The sequence below is a fragment of the Saccostrea echinata genome, unplaced genomic scaffold (assembly GCF_033153115.1).
Source record: "Saccostrea echinata isolate AGI-Se365-2 ecotype Australia unplaced genomic scaffold, CSIRO_AGI_Sech_v1 ptg000033l, whole genome shotgun sequence".
Lineage (NCBI taxonomy): Eukaryota > Metazoa > Mollusca > Bivalvia > Ostreida > Ostreidae > Saccostrea > Saccostrea echinata.
In genome coordinates this window covers 34845445-34860048 of record NW_026889782.1, presented here as the reverse complement: position 1 = coordinate 34860048, position 14604 = coordinate 34845445, and the positions used below count along the sequence as shown (strand labels likewise).

Genomic DNA, 14604 nt, shown 5'->3' with positions numbered 1-14604 from the left:
GGGCGGACCTTTTATTATTGCTGCGTTTTAAGGTCCGCCCTGCCATTTTGACTAGTTATGTTAAGGAATCAAACCCTGTCCAAAATAATCGCTTTGTAATAGTAAGATATCTGAAATAAAAAGGGTGGACCTTTTATTATACTGCGTTAAAGGTCCGCATTGCCCCTTTCTCTAGTTTTTATGCTAAAGAAAAGAACCCTGTCCAAAATTTTCGCTTTCTTATTATATTGCCAGATAAATATTTGGCGGTAGCCAGATAAATATTTGGCGGTCGTCATATAATTTTCAGGTGGCCGCCAGATAAGTTATCTGGCGGTCGCCAGAAAAATATTTTTCTACCTGGCACCTACCGGCTTCCGTATGTTTCGAATATTACCGAATAAAATTTTGAATAATGATTATTTGGATATTTTCGGTATTGGTTGGAGAAATTTCCGGAAGTACAATGCATCTCAGGCGAGGAAGAGGGGGCTAAATCAGTTTTATAAGTGGAAAAACCTATGAATTAAACTTTTTCCCTCCGGATAACCGTAACTTGCCAATGTCCATAAATGACTAAAATAAATTATCAGCGCTTATTGAGAGATAAATATTTTTCAATTGATCTGAAATTAGACTGAAACGTTATAAGAAAGAATTAAATCCAAATCATTATGGTCTCCGACTATGTATTACATGGAAAACTCCTTACATAACGCGAAATCAAATTTTATTTAAAAATACAGTTGTGTTGTTGTGACAATGCGCGAGGAGTAATTTCTTTTAAATATAAAAATGTACGTCACACCTGAAGGAGGGGTGCACAAAATGCATGCTTAAAAGAGAAAGTAGTAAACCCTCCCACCCCCTCCATGATCGGTCTCTAAATTTTATGTTTGATCATGAACACCTTTATCCTCTGCGGAAATCTTCATCCTGATAAATTGTATGTATTTATTCATTAAAAAATATGGACCCTAACCACACTGCAAATTCCGAATTCACTTCTTGTGGTAATGTACTATTATCTGCGTAGCGGAAATAAATACGTGTAATCAAATTTTAATTTTGTCTTAACTTAAGCAAAATTGTCATCTATAATCAAGCAGGAATAAACACACTGGTATTATTTTTTTTTCAAAAAATTAATCCTACTTTTCCTAAGAATATGTACTTATTTATCATGGAGAATATAATGACTGGCTAACGGTCAAAAACTTTCCTTCATTTGCAAGTCATGTACCATGATAAAACTTTGTGGATTCTGGGATTGCTTTGATAAGGAAACAGTAAAGACGGAGTGAAAATGATTGCTCTGTGAGCTTGCTTTCCACTGCAAGGAAGAACGCTTTGTCTAAGAGAGTTGCATTTTCAGCAGATACGTGAAAGAATGGAGTGGAGGGGGGGGGGTACTTTCGTTAATGAGAAAACGGAGTTCAGTGCCGAAATGATCACTGGATAAAAATTATGTCACAGCGATAGGCATTATTTGCGTTAATAATGCAGTGTTTCTTCAGCAATTCTTGTGTATCTGCTTCCTGTGATAAGTGTAGTGGCGGCTGGAGAGGATGATTTCTTTATTAAGTTCTTCGGGTCATTTGTGCGAGGAAAGGTGCAATCGAAACTGCTCCTCCAAACTGTTCCAAAAAGGAATAAATTCCGGAACATAATTACATGTATCGTTTGGGAAAAATCACCTGGACTGAAAATATTTTAGACGAACGGCTTGATTTAATTTATATGTGGCTTATTATATTGATTAACCTCTCTTTCTCTCTCTCTCTCTCTCTCTCTCTCTCTCTCTCTGGAAAAGGGTGGGGATCATTTATTAAGTTTTCTCTGAAATTGTTCAATTACCGATCATAAAATCGTAGAATAAAACTTTTGAAACAAAGAAAAAACATACAAACAAACAATTAAATCTGAACTGTGTAACTTTTAAAGGGGATTGGGGGAGGGGGACATAAAAGCCTCTAGTATTAGATGAATCTGAGTTTTCTGCCGAGATTTTATAACTACACAGCATAAAAAAAGCACAATAAAATGTAACCAACAAGAAAATTTTTTTTGAAATAAGCTTAAAAAAAGATAAAAGACAATAAATTTTAAGAAAGACACAAAACAAAATAATATCTCTCGTCTGGGCTCTCATTTTTTTGGAGGGGGGTTTAATTTTAAAAACCTGGATTTTCTTCTGAAATGCTAAAATCATCGATCATAAAAATATCAAGGTAATTAAAAAAAAACTACATTTGTAATGCCATCTGTAGTCCAAGGAGATTTTGGTATGCAGTTTTTACACCACAAGCATGGAAATGTTAAAACAAAATAAACGGCACTGCTAAAAAGCAACTAAATAAGGAGTAGAATTCCTGCTCTAGAGATATATTGTACAAACTATCTTTAATTTTATGTGTTTAAATCAAGATTAAAACCTTTTGCACTACCCGGATCTTTAATCGTAGACAGACCTTTTCTTATACGGGCCGGACCTTTTCTTATAAAAGGCGGACCTTATATGTTATCGTATTAGACCCCCCCCCCCCCCGACCTTTAAACGAGGCGGACCAAATATCATGCGACACCGGTCGGCAGGGGGTGCTTACTCCTTCATGGCACTGTGAACTCGAGTGTTTTTAACGTCCGTGTTTGCCCTGCTCACGATTTGTACGGTTTCAACATAGGCACTCCCCAGCTTAATTGTTAAAAAAATATATCTTCTATACTATAAACATGTTATGTTTATAGTATAGTAGATATATATTTTTTAACAATTAAGCTGGGGAGTGCCTATGAGATTCAATGGACTTTTGAGGCTTATTACTGATCGTTATCTCCATATTTGATTTAAAATATAAAACATTCAAGTACCTATGAAGACAAGAATCCTAATCAGTGATGAGAACGGTGGTAATTAATGAATAAAAGGCACAAAAGGGAGTATTTTGCATTCTTTTTTGAAAATGTCCCCGATTAGATACAATGAATCAAGTACTGGTGTGTGAATATTAATGAATGTGAAATAGGTCCCCGTTTGTGCTGTAAAAAGTGCTTGGCTTAAAATTAAAGTTATTGACATATTCTCATTTTATTCGCCATCAGAGTTATAGGAGGACTAATATTTTTGGTCAAAAGTCAATGAAATATTAAAAACAAAGAAGTCCCCACTTTGACAGTCTTTAACCCCTGTCCCCGTTTGACACCTTTCACATGTATAAGGGTGTGTGTGTGTGTGTAAGGGTGTGTATGTGTGTGTGTGTGTGTGAGAGAGAGAGAGAGAGAGAATAATGAAACATCAATACTGGTAGATGCACTTGTAGCACCCAATGTTGTAATTATATTGGTTCATATTTTTTGGATCCACCTACGAATTTCGATTTGGATCTCTATCAATTTAGTGGCCTTGAGGACCTTGTAAGAGGCTGCATATATTAAATAATACAGGCCCTTACCTGTGTTACCTGTGTAACTCTACCAGGCGTCACAGGTGTTTGTAAAATTATGATAAAAGATTCCCAAGTAAATTATGTACAGTTAATCTTAACAAACCGTCAATAAAAAAAAAACGGGTTCTGTCTGATATGCAAAGAGGAGAGTCTTATAGGGACAATCTTTATCTCCGTCTAATGGGGGAATGATTATTATACTTGGTCTGGGAGGGGTTATTTTTATCCGGCAATAATTCAAGGTATAGCCGAAGTCTGAATACATACACGATAAGTGCATGATTGAATGATAGCGAAGTTTGCGGCAAACTAAAAATAAATTCAAATTATTAAATCACTTTCCAAAAAAAAAAAAAAAAAAAATGTAAACCACAGAATACAGGCCATTCCCCCATCTTAACTAGTGAAATAAAAAAGACACATTTTATACCTAGTAGTAATGATATATTTTATTCACCAATAAAGATGGGTAGTGTATTCCGTCTCGTCCAGGTGGTATGTAGAGTCGGGGTAGTGATGTAGGGAGGGGGGGTCAAGGTTAAATATCTACTTTTTTTCTCGATCAGAAGGACATAGATACTTTTACTTTTGAAAAAAATCTTACTCTTTATATTGTCTTTATATTGTCTGGTATGCGTAATACCCTTTTAATAAATGGTTAACAGAAAACTAAGGTCCGCTGTAAAAGAGATCGAGACCAAATTTTTCGCTGAAATATTCAATCTATACTGGCGGAGGTAATATTACACTCAATTAAACCCTCCAGACACGAGAATTCTGTTCGAGGCTTGTTTAACATGTTTAGAGTGCACCGTGTATTTTATCTGATAAAAGGGAATCGATTTTGAATATTCATTCATAACGATTATCGGGGGCTTTAAGGGGACCTGGGTATTACTGCTATGTCCATTGATTAGAATATCACATTTCATTTCATAAATATATATATATTTTCATTGAAATATCGCATTTCCTTATTTCATTATTCTTATTCATGAAATAAAAAAAATTATATTCTAACCTGTAAGATAAAGGAACTATTTTTTTTTCAGCGCTACCTTTTACAGACCCCTACACCAGACATGATAATCTTGTCTCGATTTCAATTCATAGGCGCCTATTTCAAATTTAATTCACCTATTGCGTAATCAGAAATCCTCTTTTTTAACAATTGACCTAAATGTTAACTCCATTTACATTTAAAAATAATGCTACATAAAACTTTATATAAAAATATGGCCTATCTTATTAAAATTCAGGACCCCATTCTTAAAATAAAATCCATCTTTCTACATTACATGTATAGGTATAAATTACCTACGTAAAGTTAATAAAACACACACTTACCTGAGGCGACCCGTGTGAGATAAACTATCCAATTATTCCTCCGGTTTCAACATTGCACGGTGGATGACATTAAAAAAATCTCTTACGTCAAACAGGTGCTTTTTAATTCCATATTGCACAAAAATATAACGGTATAATGAGCCACGTGTATTTAGATATCTCAAATGTTAGAATTTCACAGAATTCAATGTCGTACCGGGAAGATCTTCAAATTAAGTTAAATGATCCACTTCTTTTTGTAAATTTAGAAATAATAAATTATAAACTTTTTTCTCTCTCTCTAAAAAGTCGGTAAATGTCATCCCTGAGCCTTAGATATTAGTGAGCTGATGTCTATTTTTAGATCTGTCAATCAATCCTCAGGTAGAAAGAAAATATTGAGGTAATTTTCGAAACGGTGATAAGACATTTAAAACGGGGATAAAATCAGGGAGTAAAGAAAGCGAGGTGAAATTGTAATAAAAAAGTAATTTGGTTAATCTACTGTCATACTACATGTAAATGTAGATTTGATTTACAGAATCAAGGCCAGAAGTGTATTTGTATGTTATATAGCAAAGATTCGTGGAACACGTTTTTAGTCCTCTGCACAGGTGAAAATCTAAAGTATCTAAATCAATAGGTATTGTTATTCTTTTCTTTTTCTTTTTGGATTTTTATTCTTACTTATCTCTTTCGGAATGGTATAAAACAAACAATTATCATGCATTAATTGCTCAAAATAAATACTGTTATAGAACATGATAAATAAATGAATAGAAAGAATTAATGACTAAGGAAATAAGTTATTTAGCATTTAAAATGTTGTTTTGATTTTGTTGATTTACTTTTAAACAGTTTATTTATAATATAAATTTATTAACTTTATCACTTTTTCTACATGTACATGACTTATATAAAACTTTCGTTAAACTCTTTCATAAGACGACACCTGAAGAAGTTTCGTTAATATTGACAAAACGGTAAATCGTGGGTGGGTTCAAAGTTCAATTGATCAATACGTTTCACCCACTTAAGTCACTCGATAGCTTTTCAGATGAATTTGTGAGATTCTTGTAGAAACCGTTAGATTTCAATGAGACGATTGAATTTGTTCGCATATATAGAAACAGGAAAACACTTATTCGGGTACTTTAACATAAATTATTTTATATTACATTAGCTAAAGCGGGGAAAAATATGGCGCTTGTCAATTTTTAGAGTTCCAGAGGAGAGGTTAACTATCTATTATCTTTTGAGTTCCAGAGGAGAGGTTAACTATCTATTATCTTTAGAGTTCCAGAGGAGAGGTTAACTATCTATTATCTTTTTGAAAACGATCCTTCATAACAAGAACGGAAATTCTTGTAATGTTGATATTTTTTTTCTTAATAAAGATTGGAGAGGGGATGAAAGTAATGAACATTATATATATATATATATATATATATATATATATATATATATATATATATATATATATATATATATATATATATGAAGCAAACGGGTATTTTTTATTCATTCATCTACAATTCTAAGTCTTATTTTGAACTGGGAGAACCTTTTAGTACGTAGTGTTATATTATCTTGAAACAAAAAATTTCAACCAAAAAATTCATATTATGAATCTGAATGTGGGAATAGACAATCTCTACCATATCTTCATATATTTAACCCTGTCTTTGGCTTGTATATATCGGTGATAAGCAGGAGAAATAGTGCGTTTGTTTTAATTCATTTTAATTGAATGCCTGCGCTAATGTTTATCTTTTAGGTAGATATTTATTAAAGAGATATAGAAAAATATTAAATATTAGTTTGATTTGATATAATCGTAGGAATATCATTTTTTTTTACTTTATGTCTAAAAAATTTTGACAATTGCAGAGTTGTCTGAGAGAAGAACGAACGACAACTCTGCATTGGAGACCGGAGAAAAGACACAAGGCTGATTTAAACACTTCCTACATTTATGTTCCTGATGAATGTATCAGTTCATGCCAGTTTTCATCGATCTTACTCAACTAATTTTAGGTTTTGAAGTTAAAACTCTAAAGTTAAAACTTCACCTGGTTACGAATGCTGTACAGACATGAATAATATGGATGTATCAGTTCAAACGTGTACTCTGGCAAAAGTGGCTCGCATAAATTTTATATCAAATTCACATGAATTTCATGTGAATTCTTTGAATTAGAAAGGACGAAAAACAAGACACGTGAAATTTAAGTGAAAACTTCATGGGATTTTGACAGAATTTTCATATGAATTTTACATGAAGAGCATATCATGATATCATAAATATCATGCAAAGAAAAATTCACATGAAAGTTCTATAAAAAAATTATGTGAATATCGTACAAACCAATTCACATGATATTCGCATGAAAACATATTTATATAATTTTTACACGATTTTCGCACAATTTTCAAATAAAAAGAAAATCACATGAATATCATGTGAGCCACTTTTTCCTGAGTGTGTAAGGTTAATAGCGAATATTTATTTAAACATATTAAACAAATATGTGTACATGTAATATGAAGCGGTTAACCCATCCAAGGGCTATACAGGCTCGCTGCAGATTAACTTGCCTGAAATCAAGGGAGACTCTACCACAACACCAGGAAATCTAGCTCACTATAGCTAGCGAGGCAGTAAAAGTTCCTTATATATGCCTACATGTAAAGGTACATGTATCTTCATGAGACAGTATTTGTATAAATAAGAACGAAATATTTCCATTTTACAATTTATTTACAACATATACATGTACATCTTTCACAGAATGCATTCCATGTAGTAAGTTACTAATAATTTATACATGTAATTTCAGAAAAGGGATACAGCCAAAACCCCGAAAAAAGTAATCTTTTACAAGTTCACATGTATTTCCATTTCATATATTAACATAATTTCAAATCAGAATAGAGAAAAATGATTAACACGAATAGAAAAAAAAACTGTTTCTTGTATCAGAAAATCTACATCAGCGTAATGAAAACGTACATCATGGTATGGTCAATCCGTGCTTCCTCTTTCTTAATCCCCATTTGCTTTGAAGAAAAACCTATAAACAATATATATATATATATATATATATATATATATATATATATATATATATATATATATATATATATATATATATATATATATATATATATGTATTACATTTTCAACAGTGATTTATTTATTGAATAAAAGTGATATACTCTCATAGTGTGAAAGGATACCAAAATGATATTCTCTCACAGTGTGAAAGGATATCAAAGTAAGTAAAAAATAATTTCTGGACTGTCATAAGATAGAGATAGTAACTTAATACAGCTAAAACTGCAAATTTCTTCCCAAATATGTTGCTAAAAGCCATGCTATGCAATGTTTTCAATCTCAGAACTGCTAAGCTGTGACGTCTCAACCGTTCAACTATGACGTCAAGCCTATGACACTGTGTTAAGAAAAGACAGAGGCAAAGGGAAAATCAAAGAAAATGTAATAAACAGAAAATTCAATGTTTTGTAGATGAATATGGAATTTATTTCACTCGTGAGACAGGATTTTTTTATATTTTCACTCGTGCCTCGCACTCGTGAAAATATAAAAAATCCTGTCCCACTTGTGAAATAAATTCCATATTCATCAACAAAACATTGAATATCCTCTCTCTCTCTCTCTCTCTCTCTCTCTCTCTCTCTATATATATATATATATATATGGGGGGTGTGGTTGTGTGAGAGTGGGTGGGTGAGGGTGAGTGAGGGTGTGTGTGTGTGTGTGTGTCTTCTCTCCTTCAGAAATTGTATTTAACACATCCACCCCTTACAATATGAAAAAGTAAATACATGCACAACATAATATAGGAATGAGTGAATACCTAGTGACGTTTGATCATCATCATCGTCTTCCTCACAGATAACCCGGATGTAACAGTAGGATACCAAGGTCCCCACCAGCTTGCCGGGGACCAGGGACCGTTGAGGAAAACCCAGTGACATTCGTTAAACCACCAGCCTCCTAAAGTGTCAGCAGCACAGTTATATCCACTCAATCTGTCGTTGTCTCTGTCCTGGGTAGTGAATGACATCCCATACAGATTTTTCCAAGAATAACCAGGATTTAACATACTGTCACCTGTAGAAGTAAAGAGAAATATGTGGATTATTATCACTAGGTTTGAGTAGTGTTATCATTATAAACAGCACAGTTCCCTCCACTACTCCTGTCACTGTCTCTGTCTGGGGGGCTGAAGTACATCCCAGAAAGATTGGCCCAAGAATAACCCGTGTTTAACTTACTGTCACCTATAGAATGAATGCATGAGAAATAAATAATTTATTTAATTGAGATCATGCTATATTTATTGTTAACATCCATAGAGATCAATGATATCTATCCCATTGTAAAAGACATCTGTAGAGTGTCATAGAACATGGTGCCCTTTGACATGTACAGTACATATTGTCGTTCTGTACATATTGTCGTCGGCGACAATATGTAGCTACCCTCACTGCACATATTGTCGTGCATTGGCACATATTGTCGCCGGTGACATTATGTGCCGAGATGAGCCTTTTTTCTCCTGCATAATGGACGACAAAATGTACAGTCATGCATCGGCACATATTGTCGTCGGCGAACATGTTGTGAACATTTGCACATTTTGTCGCCTATATTTTATTTTGACGAATATTTACCAAGGTCACGGAGAGAGAGAGAGAGAGAGAGAGAGAGAGAAAGATGGAGATATTGACACATCAATGGACCAATTTCAACCAAACTTGCCACAAAGCGCATTCATGGATAAAGGGGATTCAAGTTTGTTCAAATGAAGGGCCTTGTCCTCTTTCAAGGGGAGATAATTAAGAATTAGTGAAAAGAGGCATATCGCCCTTTCCCACTATTTCGCTTACTACCAGGTTTAAATGGAAAATACCTATTAGTATTAATAGATTTATTTGGCGGCGCATTGAATATGCGGAACTTCTTCTACATGTCTATCATTTAAAAGATTTCGTCGTAAACTTATGCTCTGTTTCGGGCTATAACTTCAAGAGAAACACTTTTTTTAACTATATACGAGATGTTTCTCTTTTTATTACTTTACAACCAGCCTCTCTGCATATATATGCATAGATCACTATAATCAAATCAAATATTTTTTTCATAATTTTTAAGAAAATATTTTATTCTTTGAAATTTTACATAATTATCAAGATTTTATCTTGACTGTTTTCATAATATTAGTTTTCATTCAGGAAAGGTCTAGATCACTATATTTGTTTCGGGAAATACATCTGAAGTGTCGTATCCACTTTTTCTCTTTATGTGTCTCTTCTTTCCAATATAATCGAAAAACTTAAGAGATTATCATATTTTCCATTTCTATTTCCATTTTCCATTTGTATTATATAATTATACACTACAAATTTAAAAGAATACAATACAAAAGGTAAATTATACAATACAAATGAGAACTTATACAATACAAATGGAAAATTATACAATACAAATGAGAACTTATACAATACAAATGGAAAATTATAGAATATAAATGGAAAATTATACAATACAAATGGAAAATTATAGAATATAAATGCAAAATTATAGAATGAAAATAAAAATTATGCAATGCAAATGCAAAATTATTGTTAAAAAAATGGAAAATAAAAGAATACAAATAAAAATTTTACGATAGAAATGCAAAATCATAGAATACAAATGAAAATTTATAGAATACAAATGGAAAATTATAGAATACAAAAAAATATACAATACAAATGAAAAATTATACAATACAAATGGAAAATTATAGAATACAAATAAACATTATACAATACAAATGGAAAATTATACAATGCAAATGGAAAATTATGGAATATCAATGGAAAATTATACAAAACAAATGGACAAGATCGAATATTGCAATGGTTGATATGCCATATAGTTTGTAAATATCGGCAACAATATGTACCGATGGACGACAATACGTACAGTGAGGGTAGCTACATATTGTCGCCGACGACAATATGTACAGAACGACAATATGTGCCGTCACATGCCCTAATTGATTTAACAGCTACCTCAAGAAGCTTTAGTGTATTTTATATGATAAATATATAATTCAAAATTACAAACATGGGTAAAAACACACAGCCATCATAGGTTCTTGTTCATATGGATTGCAAAACCGAAGACCAGCTTAAGGATCAACTAAGATACAAAGTTTATAAGATCCAATAGGTGCTCTGTAGCTAAATGGGGCATAACAGAAATAAATATTAAGTATTTTTAAATTTATATCTCAATGCATCCAACAAGATACAGGTGTAATGTGCTCCGACAAGATACAGTTATGATGCATGTACTTGGACACGATACAGGTGTGATGTACTTTAACATGATACAAGTGTTGTGTTCTCCCACACAATACAGGTGAGGAGTACTCCGACACGATACAGGACTGAGGGGTGATATACTCCAAAACAATACAGGTATGATGTTCTCGGATTTTTTTTTATTAGAGCAATCTTTTAATTAAAAAAGCAGAGTATTGTAATAATAAAATAAATAATGTTTATGTAAGATATACATATTTTTGATATAATATATTTTTATAACCATTCATCACATGTATAGGGGTCAGCATTTAAAATACTGTTGTTTAAGCTGTGATATAGTTTTGACATCTCTCACCCCCCTCCCCACTCTCTCTCTTCTTTGCAGGTACACACTACCTGTCACGTACCTAAGGTTCCAGTGGCAGGTCCCGCCAGAAAGAGTTGATACTTTTCTGTTTCATTCGACACAGAGAATCGATCGTACAATTCATACAGTCTGCTGCCATTCACTAGTGTGATGGATACATAGAGGGATGAGTTCCCTTTCTTTGTTAACTGGTGGATAACGTCATTTCCTGTTTTAAGGTTTATTTGAAATCAATCAATTGTTATCCTGCTTCAATAACATAAGAGGAAAAATAATCTTGCGTTAAGGAAGTATCAAATAACATTATTAAGTTAAATATTTAAAAAAAAAATCCGTGTTTTGTACTTTTAACATGCATACATTTTGGAGAGTTGTTTACGTTTTGGAAAACAAAATACAGTCAGTTAAAAAATTCTTTGTTCTCCTTATCACTTTTAATTCACCAGAACTTGAGTTTCACAAAACAAGCTGTTTGCAAAGCAAAAATTTCTTGCGTATATTTGTATATTCATTTTTAAAGAATTATATGAAAGAAGTCACAAATTTAGTGAAAAGTTTATATCTGTAATACATACCAAATACATGTACTATAACTCTCGAAAATAGGGTGTTGAAAAAATTTTGTGATGTACAGAATTTTATTTAAGAATTTAATAGCACACAATCAATGAATGTCGCCCAATATACATGCATATAAATAAGGGAATAACCGCCTTCTCATTTGTTAATTACTACCGTTAATGCTGATTTAACCGTCGCAAACTGAGTTTTACCGGCGACACTAAGGGGAGCCGATAAAACGGATGTTTGCGACCGTTAAATAAGCATTAATAAATAAGAAAATAGTTATTCTAATGAAATTTATGCATTTTGTTTGATGTTTACGTCTTATTTTGTTGAGTTTTGTTACACGAAACACGTCATGAAGCATTGTGTCTTTGCGTCGTTCTATTATGACGTCACAGTCAAAAGCTTTCATTCTCGTTAATGCTCGTTTAACTGCCTCAAACATCAGTGTATTATCCAATCAAATGCATTTTACACAACACTAACATTAGATTTCATATTAACTAGTCTAAAACCAGATCTTTAATTCGCTACAAATTTTGAAGTCTTTCTTTAAATATTATTTGTCCAATTTTGGACTGGATCAAAAATTTATATTTACCAATCCAGACATCCTGTTCCGGTTCACCAAAACCATTTTTATAATCTGTCCAGTTCCTGTCAAAGCTTAGGGATCCGTCTATTCTCTTTTGAATTGCCTTTCAAAGATGTATATTTGTTAAGTCATTGTGATGAACATCTGTATGCTTAGTGTGTAATAAATAGCTTCTTGTCCCTTACTTATCCCTTGAATTACAAGCCAAATCCATATCAAATTGTCAGTGCATTATAGTAATAATCTACATACCGTCCATCCTCCGTCCATTGTCTTCATATCACAATACACCCTGACAGGAATGGTAATGTGATATAGTAATAATCTACATACCGTCCATCCTCCGTCCATTGTTACCATATCACAGTATACTCTGACAGGATAGGTAATGTAATAAAGTAATAATCTACATACCGTCCACCCCCCGTCCATTGTCTCCATGTCACAGTAAACTCTGACAGGACTGGTAATGTAATATAGTAATAATCTACATACCGTCCATCCTCCGTCCATTGTCTCCATGTCACAGTAAACTCTGACAGGACTGGTAATGTAATATAGTGATATATCTACATACCGTCCACCCCCCGTCTATTGTCTCCATGTAACAGTAAACTCTGATAGGACTGCTAATGTAATATAGTAATAATCTACATACCGTCCATCCTCCGTCCATTGTCTCCATGTCACAGTAAACTCTGACAGGACTGGTAATGTAATATAGTGATATATCTACATACCGTCCACCCCCCGTCTATTGTCTCCATGTAACAGTAAACTCTGATAGGACTGCTAATGTAATATAGTAATAATCTACATACCGTCCATCCTCCGTCCATTGTCTCCATGTCACAGTATACTCTGACAGGGAGGGAGCTGATGCCATAGGGATAAATGTCGTACACATCTGTATAAGTGTTACCATTATCACGAATATCCTTACAATCTATAGGGAGAACTGAAACAGAATAAAAAATGCGGGAATTGTATTTTCAACACGGCATATTATATGACAAGATATAGACACACAAACATGTGCAGGGATATTAAATAAAGGAAGAAAAACACTGTATTTGTAAGTTTAGTCGGATATAATTGTAAGCTTTATTGGAAATAATTGTAATGAATGTAATGTGAACTTAAATGAAATTAACACTCTAGCGCAAATATTAATTTTTAAAGATCTAAATTGGATTTATGGTTGTATTATTTTTTTTCTTATCTATTTTAATTCAAATATTTTCAATGACTAATGAACTCGATTTTTATTGGTAATGTTTAAATAATTGTTTAAGAAGAATAATTTTCTCGATCAGAGGATCCTTTTAAACATTGAAACAAAAGCTATTGTTAAACCTTTAAGACTGTTCTTTATAAAAGTCTGTATATCATTTGAAATGTTTTACTGAGCAGTCCTAAAATGACGTTAGATCGGTTGGTGAGACACTGGATCAGCCCATGTATTTTATTAAGGTACAGATTATTACTCAGCGTAGGCGAGATCAGTCATATTTAATTTGCATGCGTTGGTTTTCGACAGCTACGAAATTTACCGAGCTACCGAGTGCTGAATGCAGGTAAAAGAAATCTACAACTTATTTGTCATTTCACTCGCAAACATGGTAGCCAGCATAAAATACGTAATAGTAAAAGATATGATAAAACATTTATTGACCGTTCTCCTGCAAAATATATTTTGCCGAACCCTCGAACTAAACTGTTGACATCGTCTCAAACAGTTTGGTTCTTGGGTCCATCGAAACACATGTTGCCCTAAAACCCAGTATTTAAATGTATAGTGCTACTTATAAGTAAACATAATCATTGATAATTTTTCCATGCCGTTCGCCTGATGTTTTGTACATATAACTGAAAGCTATAACTCACTTCAGAGCTCTAATTGGGGACTAATTTACTCACCATGGAGCATAAAATTTCCAATTGGTGCTTAAAATCTTTCCATAACTCACCAGTTTGGT

General features: G+C 33.0%; 1 protein-coding gene across 1 annotated transcript; it reads right to left on the bottom strand.

Annotated features, from left to right (window-relative positions):
• Window positions 1–8632: 8632 nt before the first annotated feature.
• On the bottom strand, window positions 8633–13066 carry LOC133198477 (ficolin-1-like). Its single transcript, XM_061334567.1, has 4 exons — window positions 13040–13066; window positions 12632–12728; window positions 11504–11671; window positions 8633–8889 (listed from the first exon to the last, which is right to left on the bottom strand). Exons 1-4 carry the CDS (start codon window positions 13064–13066, stop codon window positions 8633–8635), a joined length of 549 nt encoding a protein of 182 aa, XP_061190551.1.
• Between the last annotated feature and the right edge of the window lie 1538 nt (window positions 13067–14604).

Bases quoted from the DNA above. Each gene is read 5' to 3' on its own strand.
- LOC133198477 (XM_061334567.1), bottom strand. From the start codon at position 13,066: ATGGAGACAATGGACGGGGGGTGGACG. The intron at 11,672-12,631 runs GTAAATATAAAT...ACCTTAAAACAG, and splicing joins GGAACAGGATGTCTGGATTG to GAAATGACGTTATCCACCAG. The intron at 8,890-11,503 runs GTACGTGACAGG...TTACTTCTACAG, and splicing joins ACCTGCCACTGGAACCTTAG to GTGACAGTATGTTAAATCCT.